We start from the raw sequence: 25,621 nt of genomic DNA on the forward strand, positions 1-25,621 counted from the left end.
TATCAACTCCTTTTTTAGAAAGATAAAAAAAGGTTTTTTTCATCTTTATAGTCATATTCCATCCCTTCATTATGTTTACCCTTATATACATTTTTCATTTTTTAAAATTTTGAGAGATAGTATCTTCTGAGAGACCAAAATACTCCCAAAATTAAGTGAGTGACCCTGTTCTAGTCACTAGTATATATACTTTTTTATATTGTTTCTGTATTTGTTTTCTTTTTTTAATTTTTTTTCTGAACTTTTTACCCCCCTTTCTTCCCCCCAACGATTTGGGGTCTCTTCTGATTTGGTTAAAGCACATTTTCACAGGGTCTTTGCCACCCTTTTAGTATTTTATCTACTCCTTCATATATTATCTGGACAGAATGACAAGGCGGAAAAACTCACCACAAAAAAAAGAACAAGAGGCAGTACCAATGGCTAGGGACCTAATCAATAAGGACATTGGTAATATGTCAGATCTAGAGTTCAGAATGACGATTATCAAGGTTCTAGCTGGGCTCGAAAAAGGCATGGAAGATATGAGAGAAACCCTGTCTGGAGAAATAAAAGCCCTTTCTGGAGAAATAAAAGAACTAAAATCTAACCAAGTTGAAATAAAAAAGCTATTAATGAGGTGCAATTAAAAAATGAAGGCTCTTACTGCTAGGAGAAATGAGGCAGAAGAAAGAATTAGTGATATAGAAGACCAAATGATAGAGAATAAAGAAGCTGAGCAAAAGAGAGACAAACAACTACTGAACCACGAGGGAAGAATTCAAGAGAAAAGTGATACCATAAGACGAAACAACATTAGAATAATTGGGATTCCAGAAGAAGAAGAGAGAGGGGAGCAGAAGGTATATTGGAGAGAATTATTGTTGAGAATTTCCCTAATATGGCAAAGGGAACAATCATCAAAATCCAGGAGATGCAGAGAACACCCCTCAAAATCAATAAGAATAGGTCCACATCCCGTCATCTAATAGTAAAATTTACAAGTCTTAGCGACGAAGAGAAAATCCTAAAAGCAGCCTGGGACAAGAAGTCTGTAACATACAATGGTAAAAATTTAGATTGGCAGAGGACTTATCCACAGAGACCTGGCAGGCCAGAAAGAAATGGCATGATATATTCAGAGCACTAAATGAGAAAAACATGGAGCCAAGAATACTATATCCAGCTAGGCTACAATTGAAAATAGAAGGAGAGATAAAAAGCTTCCAGGACAAACAAAAACTGAAAGAATTTGCAAACACCAAACCAGCTCTACAGGAAATATTGAAAGGGGGCCTCTAAGCAAAGAGAGAGCCTAGAAGTAATAGATCAGAAAGGAACAGAGACAATATATAGTAACAGTCACATTACAGGCAATACAATGGCAATAAATTCATACCTCTCAATAGTTACCTTGAATGTAAATGGGCTAAAATGCCCCAATCAAAAGACACAGGGTACCAGAATGGATAAAAAAAAACAAAACCCATCAATATGCTGCCCACAAGAAACTCATTTTAGACCCAAAGACACCTCCAGATTTAAAGTGAGGGGGTGGAAAACAATTTACCATGCTAATGGACATCAAAAGAAAGCTGGGGTGGCAATCCTTATATCAGATCAGTTAGACTTTAAGCCAACGACTATAATAAGAGAGGAGGAAGGACAATATATCATACTCAAAGGGTATGTCCAACAAGAAGATCTAACAATTTTTAATATCTATGCCTGTAACATGGGAGTAGCCAACTATATAAACCAATTAATAAAGTCAAAGAAACACATCGACAATAATACAATAATAGTAGGGACTTTAACAATCCCCTCACTGAAATGGACAGATCATCCAAACAAAAGAGCAACAAGGAAATAAAGGCCTTAAATAACACACTGGACCAGATGGACATCACAGATATCTTCAGAACATTCCATCCCAAAGGAACAGAATACACATTCTTCTCTAGTGCACATGGAATATTCTGCAGAATAGATCACATCCTGGGTCACAAATCAGGTCTCAACTGGTATCAAAAGATTGGGATCATTCCCTGAATATTTTCAGACCACAATGCTCTGAAGCTAGAATTCAATCACAAGAGGAAATTTGGAAAGAACCCAAATAGACGGAGACTGAACAGCATCCTTCTAAAGAATGGAAGGTTCAATCAGGAAATCAAAGAAGAATTGAAAAAATTCATGGAAACAAATGATAATGAAAACACAACAGTTCGAAATCTGTGGGACACAGCAAAGACAGTCCTGAGAGGAAAATATATAGCGATACAAACCTTTCTCAAGAAACAAGAAAGGTCTCAAATACACAACCTAACCCTACACCTAATGGAGCTGGAGAAATAACAACAAATAAAGCCTAAACCCAGCAGGAGAAGAGAAATAATAAAGATAAGAGCAGAAATCAATGAAATAGAAACCAAAAAAACACAACAGAATACGTCAACGAAACTAGGAGCTGGTTCTTTGAAAGAATTAATAAGATTGATAAACCCCTGGTCAGACTTATCAAAAAGAGAAGAGAAAGGACCCAAATAAATAAAATCATGAACAAAAGAGGAGAGATCACAACCAACACCAAAGAAATACAAACAATTATAAGAACATATTATGAGCAACTATACACCAGCAAATTTGACAATCTGGAAGAAATGGATGCATTCCTAGAGACGTATAAACTACGACGAATGAACCAGCAAGAAATAGAAAACCTGAACAGACCCATAACCAGTAAGGAGATTGAAACAGTCATCAAAAATCTCCAAACAAACAAAAGCCCAGGGCCAGACGGCTTCCAGGGGAATGCTACCAACCATTTAAAGAAGAATTAATTCCTATTATCCTGAAACTGTTCCAAAAAATAAAAATGGAAGGAAAACTTCCAAACTCATTTTATTAGGCCAGCATCACCTTGATCCCAAAACCAGACAAGGATCCCATCAAAAAAGAGAATTATAGACCAATATCCTTGATGAACACAGATGCGAAAATTCTCACCAAAATACTAGCCAATAGGATCCAACAGTACATTCAAAGGATTATTCACCACGACCAAGTGGGATTTATTCCAGGGCTGCAAGGCTGGTTCAACAGCCACAAGTCAATCATTGTGATACAATACATTAATAAAAGAAAGAACAAGAACCATATGATACTCTCCATAGATGCTGAAGAAGCATTTGACAAAGTACAGCATCCCTTCCTGATCAAAACTCTTCAAGGTGTAGGGATAGAGGGCACATACCTTATTATTATCAAGCCATCTATGAAAAACCCACCGCAAATATCATTCTCAATAGGGGAAAACAGAGCTTTTCCCCTAAGGTCAGGAACATGGCAGGGATGTCCAGTATCACAAATGTTATTCAACATAGTACTAGAAATCCTAGTCCTAGCTTCAGCAATCAGACAACAAAAAGAAATTAAAGGCATCTGAATTGGCAAAGAAGAAGTCAAATTATCACTCTTCACAGGTGATATGATACTTTCTGTGGAAAACCCAAAAGACTCCACTCCAAAACCGCCTGAACTCATACAGGAATTCAGTAAAGTGTCAGGATATAAAATCAATGCACAGAAATCAGTTGCATTTCTATACACCAACAGCAAGACAGAAGAAAGAGAAATTAAGGAGTCAATCCCATTTACAACTGCACCCAAAACCATAAGATACCTAGGAATAAACCTAACCAAAGAGGCAAAGAATCTGTACTCAGAATACTATAGTGTACTCATGAAAGAAATTGAGGAAGACACAAAGAGATGGAAAAACGTTCCATGCTCATGGATTGGAAGAACAAATGTTGTGACAATGTTTATGCTACCTAAAGCAATCTACACATTCAATGCAATCCCTATCAAAATACCATCAATTTTTTCAAAGAAATGGAACAAATAATCCTAAAATTTATATGGAACCAGAAAACACCCCAAATAGCCAAAGGAATATTGAAAAAGAAAGCCAAAGTTGGTGGCATCACAATTCCGGACTTCAAGCTCTATTACAAAGCTGTCATCATCAAGAAAGCATGGTACTGGCACAAAAACAGACACATAGATCAATGGAACAGAATAGAGAGCCCAGAAATAGACCCTCAACTCTATGGTCAACTAATCTTCGACGAAGCAGGAAAGAATGTCCAATGGAAAAGAGACAGTCTCTTCAACCAATGGTGTTGGGAAAATTGGACAGCCACATGCAGAAAAATGAAATTGGACCACTTCCTTACACCACACACAAAAACAGACTCAAAATAGATGAAGGACCTCAATGTGAAAAAGGAATCCATCAAAATCCTTGAGGAGAGCACAGGCAGCAACCTCTTCGACCTCAGCCGCAGCAACTTCATCCTAGAGACATTGCCAAAGGCAAGGGAAGCAAGGGGAAAGATGAATTCTTGGGACTTCATCAAGATCAAAAGGTTTTGCACACAGCAAAGGAAACAGTCAACAAAACCAAAAGACAACTGACAGAATGGGAGAAGACATTTGCAAATGACATATCAGATAAAGGGCTATCTTTATCTGATATGCTACCAAAAATCTATAAAGAACTTGTCAAACTCAACACCCAAAGAACAAATAATCCAATCAAGAAATGGGCAGAGGGGGCGCCTGGGTGGCTCAGTGGGTTAAAGCCTCTGCCTTCAGCTCAGGTCATGATCCCAGCGTCCTGGGATCGAGCCCCACGTCGGGCTCTGTACTCTGCAGGGAGCCTGCTTCCTCCTCTCTCTCTCTCTCTCTGCCTGCCTCTCTGCCTACTTGTGATCTCTGTCAAATAAATAAATAAAATCTTTGGGAAAAAAAAAAAGAAATGGGCAGAGGACATGAACAGACATTTCTGCAAAGAAGACATCCAGATGGCCAACAGACACCAAAAAGTGCTCCATATCACTTGGCATCAGGGAAATACAAAACAAAACCACAATGAGATATCACCTCACGCCAGTCAGAATGGCTAAAATTAACAAGTCAGGAAATGACAGATGCTGGTGAGGATGCAGAGGAAGGAGTACCCTCCTACACTGTTGGTGGGAATGCAAGCTGGTGCAACCACTCTGGAAAACAGCATGGAGGTTCCTCAAAAAGTTGAAAATAGAGCTACCTTATGACCCAGCAATTGCACTACTGGGTATTTACCCTAAAGGTACAAATGTAGTGATCCGAAGGGTCCCGTGCACCCGAATGTTTATAGCAGCAATGTTCACAATAACCAAACTATGGAAAGTACTGAGATGTCCATCAACAGATGAATGGATAAAGAAGATGTTGTATATATATATACAGTGGAATACTATGCAGTCATCAAAAGAACTGAAATCTTGCCATTTGCGATGACGTGGATGGAACTAGAGGGTATTATGTTTAGCAAAATAAGTCAATCGGACAAAGACAACTATCATATGATCTCCCTGATATGAGGAAGTGGAGATGCAACATGGGGGGGTCTGGGGGGTAGGAAAAGAATAAGTGAAACAAGATGGGATTGGGAGGGAGACAAACCATAAGAGACTCTTAATGTCACAAAACAAACTGAGGGTGGCCGGGAGGAGGGAGGTAGGGAGAGGGTGGTGGGGTTATGGACATTGGGGAGAGTATGTATGTGATATGGTGAGTGCTGTGAAGTGTGTAAACCTGGCGACTGACTGACCTGTACCCCTGGGGCTAATAATACATTATATGTTTTTAAAAAAAATTAAAAAAATTTAAATTAAAAAAAAAGGTGCTTCCAGGAAAACATAGGACATGGGCACTACTTTGCACACTGTAGCACAACACAGAGAATGACACCGGGCACCACACAGATGTTTAAGAATTCTGCTAAAAGTTAAAATGAACTGCTAAAGGCCAAGCATGGACTTGTACAAGAGCACAGAGGCCCTGGAAGTATCAGACACAAGGGAGTTTCACACCCACCTGCAGAGTCCTCTCCACAGACTTCCACTAGGTCTAGGTTTTGGTGATGGGAGCAGCTGCCAATTCTGAGAAAAGCAAAGAACCCTGCTTGGACCCTTCTCCCCTACAGAACAAGAGCCTTAGAGCAACTGGGGGAACTCTGCTGTCTCCAGGGAACAGGTGAAGACCCACTGGGACTGGGGAAAGAGAAAAGACAAATCTCTCTACTCCTGGGGGAGGGATAGGAAAACAGCCTGAGGCCAGACCACTACAGTCTCCTTTGACTGGGGGAGAAACAGAATCACCGACAAAGTCCCACTCAAGAGACACAGGGATACAGGGACTGCCTAAGACAAAGGCTGGACCAAGACAGCAAGGAATCCCCCCTCCCAGGCTAATAAGTAGGGAATCAAAACAAACAGCAGTCTACTGCTGGGGGAGGGGCTAGAGGTTGGAGGAAGAACCACTATCTTATGCAAGGGCAAAGGGAAAATATAGAAAGCTTAGAATAGGGGCGCCTGGGTGGCTCAGTGGGTTAAAGCCTCTGCCTTCAGCTCGGGTCATGATCCCAGGGTCCTGGGATCGAGCCCCACATCAGGCTCTCTGCTTGGCGGGGAGCCTGCATCCTCTCCTCTCTCTGCCTGCCTCTCTGCCTAATTGTGATCTCTGTCTGTCAAATAAATAAATAAAATCTTAAAAAAAAAAGAAAGAATAGAACAGGAATATTAGGTAAAACACTGGGATGATCTAGCACCCACCCCAAGCACCACGTAATAGAAAAAGAATTTGAAGCTGGTGACACATTGAAGGTTCCCATAGCAAGGACAAAACCCAAGAACAGTTCACCCCCTGACTAGACTGATCTAATCCCCACAGTAAAAACTTAGCAGAAAAGATGTGCCAGTTCCAGACAGTCTCTACTCTTCTATACATGATGGCCAGCATTCAATAAAAAAAATTACCCCCCCCACAATGAAGAAACAACCACTATAATGAGACACAGCTATCAATAAAACCAGAAAGACTCTGAGATGACCCAGATTTTAGAATTATCAGAGTAAAATTAAGAGGACTATGATTAATATGTTAAAGGCTCTAGTAGAAAAGGCATATGCACAAATGATGATGAATTTCTGCAGAGTTGGAAACTGTAAAAGTCAAATGGTAATCCCAGAAATAAATGAACATAGTAACAGATGAAGAATGCCTCTGACAGCTTTATTTGCAGATTCAACACAGCCAGAGGAAAAAAATCAGTGATAGGTCAGTCAAAATTATCCAGACTACAACAAAAAGAGAAATTTTTATAGAGAAAAAAATATACCAAATCATTGTTGTACACCTGAAACTTACACAGTGTTATTATGTCAATCATATCTCAATAAAACTAGAAAAACAAACAAAACCAAAAACAGAATAAGCATCTAAGAGCTGGGTCAATATTAAATGATTTTATATATATATATATACATATATATATATATAAAATATATATATAATTGGAATATATATATACACATAACTAATATATATATATTAGTTATATATTTAACTAATATATATATATTAGTTATATATATAACTAATATATAATTGGAATCCCAGAAGAAGAGAGAGAAGAGAGAGAAAATGTGTCTGAAGAAATATTTGGAAAGATAATGACTGAAAATTTCCCAAAAATAATGACACACATCAAATGACAGATCCAAGCCCAGAGAACACCACTCAAGATAAATACCTAAAGACAAAACAAAACCAAATATCCACAAACTTGGACACAATCAAACTACTGAAAACCAAAAATAAAGAAAATCCTGAAGGCAGCCAAAGGAAAAAAGACACTGCATTCAGAGGAACAAAGATAAATAACAGATATTTCACCCAAAACTACCCACGCTAGAAAAAAATGGAAGCACCTTTAGAATGCTACAAAAAAACTGTCAACCCAGAATTCCGAACCCAGGAAAAACAGCTATCAAAACGAAGGCAAAGTACTTTTTTCAGACAAGCAAAAGCTGAGACACACACTACAAGAAATGTTAAAGAAAGATCGTCAGGAATGTGATATCAGAAGTAAACTTGGATTTACACAGGAAAAGAAGATCTCTAGAAATGGTTAAAATGAAGATAAATATAAAAAATATTTTTTTCTTGTTTTAAATTATTCTAAAAGATGATTGCCTAGAGCAAGGGCCACAAAACTTTTTCTATAAAGGGCCTCAGAAGTAAGTGTTTCAGGCTCTGAGAGCTATGTAGATTGTGTGGCAACTACTCAACTCTGCTGCTGTAGCATGAAAGCAGTCCAAGACGAGACATAAACAATTAATAAAACCTTATTTATAAAAATAGGTAGTGGGCCAGATTTTAAATCATAAAAATATGACATTTAGGAGATAACTGGAAATTTGAACACTGATAAGATATTTGATATTAGGGAATTACTAACTTTTTCGATGTACTAATGGCATTGTGGTTATGTTCTTTAAAAACAGACTCCTTTTCTTCTAGAGAAACATGTTGAATATTTACTCAAGTAATGATGCCTGATATGTACTTCAAAATAGTAATAGAAGGGAAATAGGGCTACAGAAGAAGGAAGATTGGCCACAAATTAAGTATTGAAGGTTAGGACATGAGGGTATATTTTACCATTGTACTTTTGTATATCTCTGAAACTTTTCTTAATAAATAGTTAAAAAGTAAACATTGCTAATTTTAGGGGCCATCTGAGTTCTTTTTCATTCTTGCCCCTCCTCCACCCAAAATGAACCTGAATACAATCCAGCCCCTGTATCTTATTAGAGATTACAGGAAATATGGGGATAGAGGAACATAGTAAAAATACCATGAGGATACAATCAGCCAAATACAGAAAGTGGAGAGGTCTACAAGACAAATGACTGAATTTAAAAAAATAAATTACATTAAAAACAGGAGAACATTTATATATTAAGAGAGATTTATTATCCAAATGCAATTTGTTGACTTTGTTTGGATCCGGATTTGGGCAAACTATAAAAACATATGTTTTTAGAAAATCGTGAGATGATGAGCAGAGATTAGATGATACTGAGAAATTATGAGTTTTGTTATTGTGATAACAAAGAAAACGTCCTTCCCTGTTAGAGAAACACACTGACATATTTACAGGTGAAGTGATATGTCTGGGATTTGCTTTTAAACACTCAGAAAAGGGGTGCCTGAGTGGCTCAGTCATTAAGTGTCTGCCTTCAGCTCAGGTCGTAATCCCAGGGTCCCAGGATCAAGGCCGGCATCAGGCTCCCTGCTCAGTGGGAAGGCTGTTTCTCCCTCTTCCTCTCCCCTGGCTTGTGTTCCCTCTCTTATTATCTCTGTCAAATAAATAAATAAACAAACACTCAGAAAAGATCATGAAAGACAATAAAAAGACCATTAAAGATTGAATGAAACTAAGGAAAAATAACAACTCAAGGCAATGTAAGACCCTGGATAAGATCCTGGAACATTAGTCGAAAATTTGGTATAATTCAAATAAGATCTGTGATTTAGTTAATAGTATTGTGCGAATGTTAATTTACTGATTCCGATCACTGTATACTATGGTTATGTACAATGTTAACATTGGCGGAAATGGGATCAGGGCTATCTAGGAACTCTCTGTTGCAATTTTTCTGTATGTATAAAATTAGTTAAAAATAAACAGGTTAGAAATCATACTCCAAAGAAAAAGGAAACTTTGTGCATTGTTGGTGGGCATACAAGCTGGTGCAGCCACAGTGGAAAACAGTATGGATGTTCCTCAGAAAGTTAAAAATAGAATTACCATAGGATCCAGGAATTCCACTACTGGGTATTTACTCAAAAAACAAAAACACTAATTTGAGAACTATGTTTACTGCAGCATTTATTTACAATAGCCTAGATATGGAAGCATACCAACTGTCCTTTGATAGATGAATGGATAAAGATGTGGTGTCTATGCACAATGGAATATCATTCAGCCATAAAAAAGAATGAGATCTTGCCATTTGCAGCAACATGGATGGATCTAAAGGATAAGTAATGCTAAATAAAATAAGTCAGAGAAAGACAAATACTGAATGATTTCACTCATACACGGAATTTAGGAAACAAACAAACAAACAAAAGAACAAAGCAGGGGTGGGAAGACCAAAAAACCAGACAGACTCTTAAACATAGAGAACAAACTTGTAGTTGCAAGATGGGGGGTTGGTTGGAGGTATGGGTGAAAACGATAAAGGGGATTAACAGTACATTTATTGTGATGAGCACTGAAATGTGTACATAATTGCTGAATTATTATATTGTACACCTGAATCTATTATAACACTGTACATTAATTATACTTGAACTTAAAAAAATAAATTAAAAAAAAAAGATTAAGCAAAAAAAAAAAAAAATCATACCCCAGAAAAAAAATGTGTTGGGGAAATGAAATAAAAATAGCAGAATTTTGAAAGGTACCACTCTTTATTTTATTTACATACTTAAAAGCTTCTGTAATAGGATTTTTAAATACATCACTTTCTTGTTTTTGCTATTCTCTCAAATTACTCTCCTTCCCCTCCTCTTCCCTGATCAAACTGCTCTGCACTCACTCACTCCCTTAATCCTTTGTAATTTGGCACTTCGCCTTCCCACAACTTTACTTTCCCCACCGATCTGTAACAGTGACCTCATAACCAAGAAGTACAAGGATCCTTTCACCCTCTGAATATTCTTCAGCACTTAATATGTCAATCACTCTTTTTGAAGCTGTATTCTCTCACTACTATGACACTGACCTTTCAGGCTCCAGGACTGGTGCTCTGAGTTTTCATGCTGTCTGCAACTGCTAGGGAAAGCAAAGCAGTATAGAAGGAATGAGCTTCAAAGCCTAATTCGGCTCTGCCCTCACTTGGAGACAACACCATCATAAGATTTAGGTAAGAGCAGCATTTCACCTAGCCCGTGGTCAACCCTCGATATATGATATTTGAAGAGTACTGGTTAAGAGTGCTGCAGGAAGCCATCCAGCTCTATCACCAACTACCTATGTGACACTGAGCAGGTTTCTTGACCTCTCTATACCTCAGTTCCTCATCTATAAAACTGAGAGAATAGTATCATCATCACAGGGTTGTTGTGGGAAGAAATGTATTACTATGCATAAAGCACTCAGTAGGAGGCTCACAGCGGGGCTAGATACATCTTAGCTCTAGCTCAAGATGCCTAGGGGGTTAATTCCAGTTCTGTCACTTGCATAATGAAGAATTTGGCTGGCCTTTGTCTCCTGTTCCTGGAAGGTAGCCTCTAAACCCTTCGAATTTCCTAAATGATAGTGCTAATTTTGTTACTCATGGTGGGCCCTAACAGTTTAACTAACAGGTGAGTCATGGTAGGCCCCTAGACACTTTATGCTAATGAGATGACTCAGCATGGGGGCAAACCATTCCAGACAGACAAAACACAAGTTTAGAGGGTTGAACCTTTGACTCCAGTGACTTAAACCTGGCCTCCAGGGAGGGGAGGAGTCAATAATCTAGTCAATCAAGCCTACAGAAAGAAACACTAATAAAGACTCTCGATACATGAGTGCACTTCCCTGATTGGCAATATTCTGCCTATTGCCACAGATTGATGTATCAGTGGATACAAGGTCCTGACTCCACAGGGAGAAGACAAGGAAGCTTTGGGTTAGGGACCTTCCTAGGCCTCACCGTATGCATCTCCCCCTTTTGCTGGTTTGGATTGTATCCTTTTGCTATAATGAAACTATAATTTTAAGCATAGTACTATCCTGAATTCTATGAACCATTCTAGTGAAGTATGGAGCTCGAGGGGATCATGGGAACCCCTGAATTTGCAGCCAGTAAGTCAGAAGTAAGGGTGGTCCTGGGAACATCCAAACCTGTGGCTGGTGTATGAAGTAAGGGCAGTCGTGAGAAGACTGTGCCCTTATCCTGTGAACTTCGGCCTAACTCCAGGTAATTGCTTTTCTAAGTCACTGCAATCATTATAGTGCCATGTGGATCCTATCATATCCCTCATCCCAACATTTCCTCAGTAACTCTTTTCAGGAGAATTAGTGATACGGTTCAGAGAGCTGAGCCAGGATCTGTGGACTTCAAGCCCCGCATATAACAAACAGGGCTTCTAGGCCCTCAGCTAGTGGACCTTGCTCTCTGATTAGCCTCTCAGTGCAGATGAAAGGTGACTTGGAGCCAATGTCCCTTCCCTTCTCCTTGTGCAGGTAGGCTCTTGCACATGTATGCACATGTGTGCACAGAAACCCATGTGTACACTTCGCTGTCTGGCTTGGACCAATGAGGGGACAGATAGAGGCAGGGCCAAAAAGATACAGTAAAAGCAGGGACTGCAGCCTTAAGAGAGCAGCTGGGTCCAAATGGGTTATACTACCGACCAAAATCCTAGAGAAGAGAGTCAATAAGTGGGGAGGGGGGCATCAAGAAGAAACCAGCTCATGGGGCACCTGGGTGGCTCAGTGGGTTAAGCCGCTGCCTTCGGCTCAGGTCATGATCCCAGGATCCTGGGATCGAGCCCCGCATCGGGCTCTCTGCTCAGCGGGGAGCCTGCTTCCTCCTCTCTCTCTGCCTGCTTATGATCTCTCTGTCAAATAAATAAATAAAATAAAATCTTAAAAAAAAAAAAAAAAAGAAGAAACCAGCTCAGACCAAGAGGCTTGGCTTCAAGAAGTGGGGAGGGGTGACTGCTGGTGTGCTATCCAGCCAGCCCCTTTACCTGAGACCAACATCCTTCCAGACCTCAGGCTAAAGCCATTATTACAGCTCTTTTTCCTGCTCTCCAAACAGACAAACAATAGATAAGCATTACCAAAGACTATCTTCTCAACTCTATGCAAAGGACTCCTAATTAAACTTAGTCCTGACTTCTGAGCCCTGAAGTCCAGGTTTTAGACAAACTGCCTATTGGATGGCCTGCCGATATCTCAAACTAAACACGTCCAAAAGTGAATTAGTGAACTTTTGGGGTCCTCATCCTCCTCTTATGTATTTCTGTGCAGGGGCATCAGTATGCTCCCATTTGTCTATAGCCTTGCTTTTCACAATGTGGTATGGGAGCAGTAGCAGCAGCAGTATCACCTGGGAGCTTGTCAGAAATGCAGAATCTTAGGTCTCATTTCAGATCTACCAAATCAGAATCTGCAACTTCACAAGATTCCCCAGATGACTGCTAGGCACATTATAGTTCAAAAAGCTCTGATCCGGGGCACCTGGGTGGCTCAGTGGGTTGGGCCTCTGCCTTCGGCTCGGGTCATGGTCTCAGGGTCCTGGGATCGAGCCCCGCATCGGGCTCTCTGCTCAGCAGGGAGCCTCTCTGCCTGCCTCTCTGCCTACTTGTGATCTCTCTGTGTCAAAAAAAAAAAAAAAAAAAGCTCTGATCCAAGACACAGTCTCCCTAGCACTCCAAACCCTCAAGTAACATTCCTGTCTCCAGTACTCATGACTCCACCACTGCTATAGTGCAGGTAGCAATCACTTGTTCTAGAACTACTGGTTTCGCTGGTCTAGATTCCAAACATTCCTCATGGTAACTCTCCCTCAGTTATGTTGTCAAATTCATGATTTTAAACCCTTCCCTCCTCAAAAATTCCCACTGGTTCCTCATTGCCTATTAAACCTCCAAGCTTACTAGTCAAGAAGAAGAAATAACACTTATTGTATGATCATTACATGCCAGGCACTCTACCAAGTGTTTTTCATGTCTTAATTCATTTAATCCACCTAACAACTCTATGAGCGAATTATTACTGTATCTTCATTCTATAGATGGGGAAACTGAGGCATGGAGAGGTTAAATGACAGAGCTGAGAATCAAACTTAGATAATCTGACCCCAGTGCACAAATTCTTAAACACTGTTTCATAGTGCCTCCCTAATTCAGTAGCTTTATTTTTTTAAGGCTTACTTCCTAAGACTTCCCTGTACTTTAGCAAAAGTGATCTACCTGTTGTTCTATAAATATGTTAACACTTCCCAACTTCTGTACCCTCACCCTTGAGAGGTTGTGTAGTCTTAATGGAAATAATCTGGGCTTCAGAAGCAGACCTAGTTTCAAATTTTAGGCCTGGCCATTAACTAGTTCTAAGACCCTAGGGAAATCATAAAACCTCTCTGAGTCTCCTGTCCTCATCTGCAAGTAAAACACAGTTTAAAAACCACCTAAGTGAAATGGTTGCTGTGAAGTTTAGAAAAAATGCTGAGGATGTCTAGTACAATCCTGGCACACAGCAGGTGCTCGATCATTGACAGCTCTTACGCTCACCTGAAATTTCAAATCCTACCCACCCTTTGACACCCTCTCAAATACTACTTCTACTGCATAGCTTGCTTTGTCACCCCAAGTGGACATAATAGCAACTCCCTTTAAATTTTGTTAATATTTTATGTGTAACTCTTTCTGATTTACTACATTATTTTACCATTGTACATTTGTCATAGTAGACTGTAGGCACCATAAGGGCAAGCCATTTGTATGCCCTAAAACAGCTAGCATAATGCACTGCATTGTGGGAGTTTAATAAACATTACTGAATAGAATTGGACTGGACATTGAGTAATGAATGACCAGAACCACTAAAATTAATTGGGGGAAAACATCATAAAAAAAGGGGTGGAACAGGAACTAAAACAGCTAAGCACTTGTAACTATGTCACTATACATTGTGTGTATAATAGCTCATTAGTAATCTCATTAATTCTGTGATGAGTTACTATCCCATTTTCCAAATGAGGAAACGGGTTGAGAGTGACTTCCTCAAGGTCACAATTGTTCCATGAGAACTTGGACCCACTCACTCTCTTTCATTGCTGCATCCCCAGTGCCTAAAGGAATGCCTGGAACATAGATGCTCAATAAATATTTGTTGAGTGAATGATGAAAAAATAGTGCTAGTAAGTAGAACCAGGACTAGAAGCAATTTCACCTGACTCCCAGTTCAGTCCTCTGCTGTTAATTTGCCAATTTAAAAGAGGAAAGGGATGTATCATTTATTAAACAACTGCGAAGAAACTGAACACCATTTGGGAAGAGGGATTTTAGAGCAGAACATTGGATAATTACACTCCTCAGTTCATGACACTGTGTTTGGCACTTTAAATTATATCATTTCACCTTCCTAAAAACTCTTTTCGGCAGGTATTTTTATATCCATTTTATGGATGAAGAAACACTCCCCATGAAATGATTTGCCCTAACTCTCATAAGAGGCAAAGCAGGTGATTCTAACCCAGGTAATTTTAACTCCAAAACTTGTGTCTTTAAGTAATACTTGCCCAGGCTTTGGGCTTGTACTTGCAATGGAATTCGTACCCCCCCCCCCCGTAGAGACAGGAGCGAGATAGCATTATGAAGAGCACTGCGAGGAGCTGCGACACGGAGAACAGGGATTAAATCGAGACTACTGAGGTCATTGAACAAATCAATAATCAAGTTATAAGGTCCTATGGGAAGCAGTCTCATTAATCCAAGAATGCTGTTACTCCAACAACAACTAGTGACAGAACTTGATAACATGAAGGGCAGCAGAAAAAAAGATAATTAAGAAATCACCTAAAGCTCGGCATTTACACAATGTACGGGAGGAGGACAAGCCCTGAGAGTATGGGGGAAGAAAGTGAATAGGAGTTTCACAAGAAGGCGTGGAAGGAACGAGGAGGGTAAAGAGGTTAGCCCTAAGGGTGCAATGTTGAGACTGGTTCTGGCATCGGGTATAGGATGGGCCTACCGAGAGGAAGGAGTTCCAGCCTTCTCCGGCCAGGAAGCCCATCATCCGACTTCCTTAAGAGCACTCTGCCTCACCCTCAGTCCCTTTTGCCTCAGAACCCAAGCTCACCAGGGGCCTGGGCGATGCTGTCCCCGGGTCTCCTGAAGACTCGGCCGCTTTCGCCATCTTGGCCCTCCTTCTCCCGGGTCGCTCCCACAGGCCTTTGCGGAACCTGAGACGTGTCGGCCACGGCTGGTCAGCGCGTCATCGCGCGGCCGTCGCGTCACCTAAAGGCGCCTGACAGCGGCTGCCGGTGCGGTCTTGTTGCTGTCTCCGTCCTCCTGGTGTCCGGGAGAGGGGAGAGTTGTCGCGCCTCGCTTCGCTTCTTAGGGACCACAGGTCCCGTTAGACGTGCCCCCCTTTTCATACTCGACCCCGATCCTGGGATCGCTCCACGGCTGCGTTTTCTTTTAATCCACAGCACCCGCGCACCCGTTTGTCGCTCTGAGGGCGGGTCCGCAGAGCTAACACTTCACGGAAAAACCTGCGCCTCCACCGGCCGCAGAACAATTTCGCGGTTTCGTGCTCCTGAATAAAGCGATCAACTCCTCCTGACCAGCCGCTCCCTCTGCCGTCGCTCCTGCTTGTCTGATTCTTTGCGCATTCCCCTCATCCCCCACTCCCCCCGCTACCAGCCTTTTTCCACTTCTCGTTTTTATAAACTATACAAGATTACTTCTCTTTCTCCCTCACCCCCTTTGAGGAGGGGCTAAGCTAGCTTCTCTGTATACGTTGGCCAAAATGTCAATCTCACTACAACTTCTAAAATTGCTAAGTGATTTGGAGCAAGTACTAAAAATGTTTAATGTCTAAAAGAGGATGATTATTGTAGGAATAACAAAACAAAACAAAAAACAAACAAACAAAAACAAAAAACAAAAACTCGGCGTGTCCCAACCTCTTTTCCCTACCTAATTCTGGATCTTTCTCACTCCACTTTACCTCGGCCCCAGGTTAAAATGCGATCAGGAAATACAGTCATTTTTGATGCAAGAAGGATTCAGGATATCTTGAGTGTCCTTTGGTGGTGTGAATATCAGGTTTCCCCCGCTTTTAACAGGGTAGGGATGGGTGTGTAATAAAGTGCTTTATGTTTTTGTATAGGCAATCCAGAAAGAAATCAAGTCTTAAATTTAAGAAGAAAGAATGTGGAATATGGTGGGACAAAATTCTCAAATAAATGGTGGGGTATGTGTATGTAGGGGACTTGTTGTGTGGTTTTCTTTTGTTTAAATATTCTCATAATTCTTCAGAGCCAGCACATTTTCAATACTTGCTCAGGTACTGATGGGAGCGATCTTAAAATTGGGACAGTAGAAATGAAACATTTCCTGAAACATTTTTTTAAAGATTTCATTTATTTGACGTAGAGCCGAGAGAGCAGGAGTAGCAGGGCAGAGCGAGAGGAAGATGCAGGCTCCCCGCTGAGCAGGGAGCCCAAGTGAGGCTGATCCCAGGACAGGGTCATCTTGACCTGAGCTAAAGGCATATGCTTAATGACTGAGGGGCTCAGGCTGTCCCTGAAACATTTTTTTCCCCTCAAGAGAATATTATGTACAATTCCCCAGCCCCAGCTTGGCCACCCACTCTATCCCTCCCACTTCCACCCAGTCCAGATTTCTGGTACTCGTTATCAGGTTACCAAGTCCTTTCCTGCTTTCCTGAGGCTGTTGATAATCTCTTCTGTTTCCTTGCCAACCTCCAAAATTAGTTATCTCTCCCTAACCCCAAGCTCCAACTTCCACCACCTACCCTCATCTCTTGACCTCTTTGCTACTGGTTTCAGGATGGCCTTGATGCTGGGTTAAGAAGAGGACAGACCAGAAAACAATTGTTAAGGCAGTCAGTGTTCAGGTTACCTAGGCATTATTTCAGTCTAAAATGTCAGTTTTCCTCATTTAACTAATAGGGTACAAGTTAAATATGAGGTAATACGCTATGAAGGAAAAAACTCAGAAAGGTTGTAGAGGAAGATGATGGCATAGGGACAAGCTCCTAAAATAGGAATTATTTTATGTTTTTAGTTGCAAATATACCTTACAAAATTGCCACACTCGGTATTCTTTTTTTTTTTTTAGTTTATTTATTTATTTGACAGACAGAGATCACAAGTAGGCAGAGAGGCAGAGGCAGGCAGAGAGAGAGAGGAGGAAGCAGGCTCCCCGCTGAGCAGTGAGCCGATGTGCAGCTCGATCCCAGGACCCTGGGATCATGACCTGAGCCGAAGGCAGAGGCTTTAACCCACTGAGCCACCCAGGTGCCCCAAATCGTGGATATTTTCAATAGACCAGTTTACATTTGATTTTTTAATCCATAAAATTACATTCACACCCTTAGCATGTGTCCAAATTGTAATTTTGTACCAAAGAAATATTTTGATAATTTATTTTTAATACTTGTACATTTGTCCATATTATTCAAGTTGATTCATACTTTCCCCCAAATTTTGCTATGAAAATATCCAAATATACAGAAAAGTTGAAAGAATAGTACAGTGAGCCCCCATATACACACTACCTAGATTTCTACAATTCACACTTTGCTATTTCTGCCTCATTACATCTCTATCTAACTACCCATCCAACAACTCTTCCACAGGCCTACGACAGAAAGTGAGATATAGCACAGCATAGACAAGTGCTTATCGGTTCAACCTGGCAGAATGGAGGGCTGAGAGGATGTGAGACAGGGCATGAGAGGAAGATGCCTAGTCTAAACACAAGATGATGGACATCTGAAAAATAGTGGTGGCGGCAGTAGGAATGCCAAGGGAGAATTTTGCATTCGCTTTCCTTTTTTCTTTATTTTTATATTTGCATTTATAAAAAGAGGCAACTTAGTGAAGCGAATAAGAACGCAAACTCTGGAACCAGAACACTTGGGTAGGAAGCTCAACTCCACCATTTACGTATTTACTTTTTACTTGACTTTTGTCAAGTTACTAAACCTCTCCGTGCCTCAGACTCAGCATCTGTAAAATGGAGAAAAGAACAATAGCTGCCTTATAGAGTCTTAAGGACTATGAGTTAAATGGTAGTTACTTTTTAAAAGATTTTATTTACTTGAGAGAGAGAGCATGAGAGGGGAGAGGGTCAGAGGGAGAAGCAGACTCCCTGCTGATCAGGGAGCCGGATGAGGGACTCAATCCCCGGACTCCAGGATCATGACCTGAGCTGAAGGCAGTCGCTTAACCAACTGAGTCAGCCAGGCACCCTAAACAGTAGTTATTAATACTTAAAATAGAAATACATGTTTGTTGTAAAGAATCAAAATACATAAGTATATAAAACACAAAGTGTCCTCTATCTGTTAGGATGCTTTAGTTTTCAAGTGAAAGAAAATCAAGCCACAGTCAGTGAGGCATTGGACATGGATGGAATATTGAGATAGGAAGTCTTGGGCTCAGGCAGTTGGAAGGTGACACAAAACTATTCCGTCAGCAATGTCAGGTCAAGGGGTTGAAGGAAACTGAAGAGTGGAATACAAAGCAGGTAAACTGAGTAGTGTGTGTTAGTATCTAGCTAGCCAAGGAAGAGTATTCCTCCCCTTACCCCCTTTGGTTATTCCTTCCACCTCTTTTTCTGATCCTTCACTATCTTGCTTATTAGCAGCAATGTCCTCCTCTTTTGTAGCTAGGAAGAAGGAGGACATGGGAATGCTGTGAGAGAATTTCTTGGCTCAGTGGACAAAAAGAACTAAAAATGTAGAATGTTTGGTCAATGTTTGTTCTGAATAAGTTCATCTGAAAAGTGTACTTTTCAAAAGTGAACAAAACCTTTGCAATTAGACTTTCATTAAAATTACACACAGAGCAAAGAGAAATGTGTCTGCTGGACCACACATTTCTTTTTCCCACCCTTTACCAACATCTCTTTTTCAAAAATGGAGGTTGTAAATAAGGAAAGGAGGAGGAAGGATGGGAAAGGAAAAAACAATTTAAGGAGTGCGGAACAGCTTTGCTTCCCTTTCTTTAAGTAACCTGCAATATGAAAACACCATTTGGAGGGCAGGAACTCATCCTTTTTATGGTTGTGTAACATTCCACTACATGTATCTCAATGAGCACTTAGGTCACTTCAATGTCTTGGCTACTAAATAATGCTGCAATAAGCATAGAAGTGCATATATCTTTTCAAATTAGTGTTTTCATTTGCTTTTGGTAAATACCCAGTAGTGCAATAACTGGATCGTATGGTATTTCTATGTTTAATTTATTGAGGAACTTCCACAAGTCTTACCAGAGTGGCTGCACTAATTTACATTCCTACCAACAGTGCATGAAGATTCCTTCTTTTCCATATCCTTGCCAACACTTGTCTTTTTGATATTAGCCATTCTGACAGGTGTGAGGTAATATCTCATTATGGTTTTAATTTGCATTTCTCTGATGAATAGTGATATGAAACAGCTTTTCATGTATCTCTTGGCCAACTCTATGTCCTCTTTACAAAAATGTTTATTCAAGTGTCTGCCATTTTTAAATCAGATTATTTGTGAGGTTTTCTGGTGTTGAGTTGAATAAATTTTTATATATTTTGAATATTAAGCCTTTATTGAATTCATCATTTGCAAATATCCTCTCCCATTCAGTAGGTTGCCTTTATGTTTTATTGGTTTCCTTTGCTGTGAAAAGCCTTTTATTTTGATGTATTCCCAACAGTCTATTTTTGGTTTTGTTTTCCTTGCCTTAGGAAACATGCTTAGAAAAATGTGGCTACAGCTGATGTTAGAGAAATTACTTCCTGTGTTCTCTTCTAGGACTTTTATGGCTTCGTGTCTCATATTTAGGTTTTTAATGATTGTAGTTTATTTGTGTGTATGGTGTAAGTAAGTGGTCCAGTTTAATTCTTTGCATGTCATTGTCCAGTTTTCCTATTGGATATTTTTGCCTCCTTTGTTGCAGATTGAAAATCTAAGCATGGGTTTATTTCTGGGCTCTCTAGTCTGTTCCATTGATCTATGTGTCTATTTTTGTGCCAGTACAATACTGTTTTGATTACCATAGCTTTGTAGTACATCTTGAAATCTAGGACTACAATACCTCCAACTTTGTTCTTCTTTTTCAAGATTGCTTTGTGGTTCCATACAAATTTTAGGATTATTTGTGGGGTGCCTAGGTGGCTCAATGGGTTAAGCCTCTGACTTTGGCTCAGGTCACGGTCCCAGGGTCCTGGGATTGAGCCCCGCGTCGGGCTCTCTGCTCAGCAGGGAGCCTGCTCTCCCCATCCTTTCTCTGCCTGCCTCTCTGCCTACTTGTGATTTCTGTCTGTCCAAAAAAAAAAAAAATCTTAAAAAACAAATTTTAGGATTATTTATTCTAGTTCTGTAAAAGATATTGTTGGTATTTTGGTAGGGATTGCATTAAACCTGTAGATTGCCTTGGGTAGGATGGACATTTTAACAATAGTAATTCTTCCAATCCATGAGCATAGAGTTCTTTTCATTTGTTTGTGTTATCTTCAATTTCATTCATGGATGCTTTATAGTTTTCCGAGTATAAGTCTTTCACCTCCCTGGTTAGGTTTATTCCTAGTTATTTTCTTCTGTTTGGTACATTATGAGTGGCATTGTTTTAATTTCCCTTTCTGCTACTTCATTATTAAGTGCATAGAGATGCTATCAATTTCTGGGTATTAGTTTTGTATCCTGCAAATTTACTGAATTTATTTATTACTTTTAATAAGTTTTTGGTGAAATATTTAGGGTTTTCTATTTATTGTATCATGTCATCTGCAAATAATGACAGTTTCCTTAGCCATATGGATGACTTATTTCTTTTTCTTGTCTAATTACTGTGTCTGGGACTTCCAGTGCTATGTTCAATAAGATTGCTGGGAGTGAATATCCCTTATATCTTATATCTTAGAGGAAAATGTCTCAGTTTTTCACCATTGAATATGGTGTTAATTGTGTGTTTTTCATATGTGGTCATTATGATATTGAGGTATTTTCCCTCTAAACCCGCTTTGTTGAGTTTTTTTTCCCCCATGAACAGATGTTGAATTTTGTCAAATACTTTTTCTGCATTTATTGAGATGATCATATGATTTTTATCCTTCGTTTTGTTGATGTGATATATCATAATGATTGATTTGCAGGTATTGAATGATCCTTGCATCTTTAGAATAAATTCCATTTGTGATTTTTTGGTTTTGGTATCAGGGTAATGCTGACCTTGCAGAACGTATTTGGAGATTTCCTTCCCTTTCTCTGTTTTGGAATAATTTGAGAATAAGTATTAACTCTTTTTTTATTAACATATAATGCATTATTTGTTTCAGCGGTACAGGTCTGTGAATCATCGGTCTTACACAATTCACAGCACCCACCATAGTACATACCCTCCCCAATGTCCATCACTCAACCACCCTACCCCTACCCTCCCCTCCACCCCCCAGCAACCCTCATTTTGTTTCCTGAGATTAAGAGTCTCTTATGGTTTGTCTCCCTCCCTGGTCCCATCTTGTTTCATTTTTATCTCCTCCCTACCCCCCACAACCCCCCGCCCTGCCTCTCAAATTCCTCATATCAGAGAGATCATATGATAATTGTCTTTCTCTGATTGACTTATTTTGCTTAGCATAATACCCTCTAGTTCCATCCATGTCATTGCAAATAGCAAGATTTGGGGTTTTTTTGATGGCTGCTTAGTATTCCGTTGTATATGTGGTATTAACTCTTTTTTAAATGTTTGGGGGCATTCATCTGTGAGTCCATCTGGTCCTGGACTTTTAAGTTTTTGGTTGTGTTTTTATTACTGATTCAGTTTAGTTATTACTAATTGGTCTGTTCAGATTTTATATTTCTTCCTGATTCATGTTTCTAGGAATTTATCCATTTATTATAGGTTGTCCAATATACTGGACAATAGTTTTTTGTAGCATTCTTTTATAATTTTTCATTTGTCTGTAGTGTCTGTTTTTACTTCTTCTCTTAATTTTCTGATTTTATTTATTTGGGTCCTTTCTCTTTTTTTTCTTGATGAGTCTACCTAAGGATTTATCAATTTTATCTATCTTTTCAAAGAAGTAACTCCTGGTTTCATTGATTTTTTTTCTGTTTTTTTTTTTTTTTGGACTCTATGTGATTTATTTCTGCTCTGATTTTTATTATTTCTTTCCTTCTACTCTCCTTGGGACTTTTTTGTTCTTTTTCTAGTTCCTTTTGGTGGAAAATAAGATTGTTTATTTGAGATTTTTCTTGTTTCTTGAGGTAGACCTGAATCTCTATTTATTTTCCTCTCAGAACTGATTTCATCCCATTCCAAAGATTTAGAACATTTGCATTTTCATTTTTCTCCATGTATTTTTTAAAATTTCTTCTTTAATTTCTGCATTGACATATTTTTTTTTAATTAACATGTTGCTTAATGTCCACGTGTTTGTGTTTTTTCCAGTTTTTTCTTGTGATTGATTTATAGTTTCATATCATTTTGGTTGAAAATGATGCACGGTATAATTTCAGTCCCCTTAAATTTATTGAAACTTGTTTTGTCACCTAATATATGATCTATTCTAGAGAATGTTCCATGTGCACTTAAGTTTTGGATACAATGTTCTATATAAATCTGTTATGTCCATCTGGTCTAATGTGTCATTCAAAGACACTGTTCATTTGTTGACTATCTACCTCAATATCCATTGATGTAAGTGGAATGTTAAAGTGCCCTACTATTATTTTATTATCATTCATGTCTCTGTATGTCCATTAGAATTGCTTTATGTATTCAGATGTTCCTCTTGTTGGATTAATCTCTTTATCTTTATGTAATGCCCTTCTTTGTCTCTTGTTATAGTTTCTTTAATTGTTAATTTTATGTATTTTATGTACATATGTAGGTAACATGTGGTTTTGAGTGATGGGATGACAGATCATTTTTTTTACTTGGAAGCCAACCAAATCCTATTTTAATCCCATGAATATTGTGAACTTTAAATATTTGGAAAATTTAAAATACTCTTTTTGTTTACTTTTTCACTCTGTTTTCTACAGACTTTTTTTAAAGTGATTTTTTAGAAATATTTATTTACTTATTTGAGAGAGAGAGAGTAAGCACAAGAGCAGGGGATTTGGGGGGGAAAGGGAGAGATAGAAGAAAACTCCCTGTTGAGCTGTGAGCCTGATGTGGGGCTCCATCCCAGAATCCCAAGATCACATCTTGAGCCCAAGTAAGAGACTTAACAGACGAGCCCCCCAGGCACCCCTAAAAGTGATTTTTTTAAAAAAAGAATTTTTTTGTTTTTATCTTGAAATGATTATAGACTTGCAGAAAATTCCAAAGTACAAAAGTCCCAGGTAACTCTGACCCCAGACTGACATCTTATATACTTGTAGTATAATGTCAAAACCAGAAAATTGACATCAGAGAACTAGACTACCAAGAACTAGAGAACTAGACTACAGACTTTTATAAATTTTCACCTTTTTAAAACCTACATTTGTGTGTGTGTGTGTGTGTGTGTGTGTTTCATTACAGTCTTCATTTTAAAGTTAATTTTCTCTGATTTAAGTATTGGTCCCCAGTTTAAAAAAAAGAAAACATTTTAACTAGTCAGAGAATCTGTTCTCTAAATCAGAGGTTGAAAAATGCTATTTGTAAAAGAACAGATGGTAAATGTTTTTGACCTATTTGAACTGCTACAACAAAATATCACAGACTGGGTTCCTTATAAAAAATAGAAATATATTTTTCACAGTTCTGGTTTCTAGAAGTGCAAGATCTAAGCACTAGCACCAAGGCCCTTTTTCTGGTTCATAGTTGGCACATTTTCACTACGTCCTTATATAGTGGAATGAGCTAGAGGGTTCTGTGGGTTCTCTTTCCTAAAACTGCTAGTCCTATTCATGAGGGCTCTACCTTCATGACCTAATAACCTCCTCAAAACTCCACCTACTAATACCATCACCTTTGGGGTTAGAATCTCAACATATGAATCAGAGGGAGGGGACACAAACCTATAGACCATAGCACACTAAAACCATTTTTGACTTAAGCAGCAGCAAAAAAACAGGCTGCAGGCTGGATTTTGTTTGCAGGCTCTAGTTTGCCAATTCCTGCTTCAGATCTAGTTACTTATTTACAAGATATACAGAAGGCAGAGGGACATGTTCAATGCTACTGTAGGGATGCAATCAACAAAATCTGAACTGAGGGAAACTCTAATCTACAAACAACCTGTTTGTTGTGTATCCTCAGAAGCTCAACATCTCTTCGGTCTCAACTTTGAAAATAAATTGCAAGAGCAAAAGTCAATTGCTGTGTGTGAATTTTACTTGGATCCTGATTCAAAAAAGCAAACAGGTTAAAAAAAAAACACCATTTGAGACAATCTGGATAATTTCAATACTGACATTTTTGATGAGATCAAGGAATGATTTTATTTTGTTTTGTTTATTTTTGGTCTGATAACAGGTTGTCTATATCTGCCAAAAATTCTGTTGGGATTTCAGTTGGAATTACAGTTAATCTATACATCAACTTGGGGAAGACTGACATTTTAACAATATTGAGACTTCAAACACATGAATATAGAATATATCTGGGTTTTTTTACATCGTTGATTTCTTTCATCAATATTTTGTAGTTTTCAGCAAAATATGTACATATTTTTGTTAAATTTATACATAAGCATTTCATTTCCAGCATTATTGTAAATGGTATTTTTAAAAAATCAAATTCTACCTGTTCATTGCCAGTATTTGTATTGAATTTTTTTTTAAAGATTTTATTCATTCGACAGAGAGAGAGAAATCACAAATAGGCAGAGAGGCAGGCAGAGAGAGAGAGGGGAGGAAGCAGGCTCCCTGCGGAGCAGAGAGCCCGATGTGGGGCTCGATCCCAGGACCCTGGGACCATGACCCGAGCCGAAGGCAGAGGCTTTAACCCACTGAGCCACCCGGGCGCCTGTATTGAATTTTTATCCTGCCATCTTGCTAAACTCATTTAGT

General features: G+C 39.1%; 1 protein-coding gene across 3 annotated transcripts in view; it reads right to left on the reverse strand.

Annotated features, from left to right (window-relative positions):
• The window catches only part of LOC111161034 (Yip1 domain family member 6), a 72,027-nt gene extending 56,216 nt beyond the window's left edge, over positions 1–15,811 (reverse strand). For all 3 annotated transcript variants that reach the window (XR_002641521.1, XM_022524485.1, XM_022524484.1), the window contains exon 1: positions 15,743–15,811. Coding sequence is in view for 2 of the 3 variants with exons in the window: in XM_022524485.1 (XP_022380193.1) it covers positions 15,743–15,799 (57 nt within the window). In the remaining variant the exon portion in view is untranslated. The remainder of the gene's footprint in view (positions 1–15,742) is intronic.
• Between the last annotated feature and the right edge of the window lie 9,810 nt (positions 15,812–25,621).

Source organism: Enhydra lutris, unplaced genomic scaffold (assembly GCF_002288905.1).
Source record: "Enhydra lutris kenyoni isolate GAN:26980312 unplaced genomic scaffold, ASM228890v2 scaffoldscaffold81, whole genome shotgun sequence".
Taxonomy (NCBI): domain Eukaryota; kingdom Metazoa; phylum Chordata; class Mammalia; order Carnivora; family Mustelidae; genus Enhydra; species Enhydra lutris.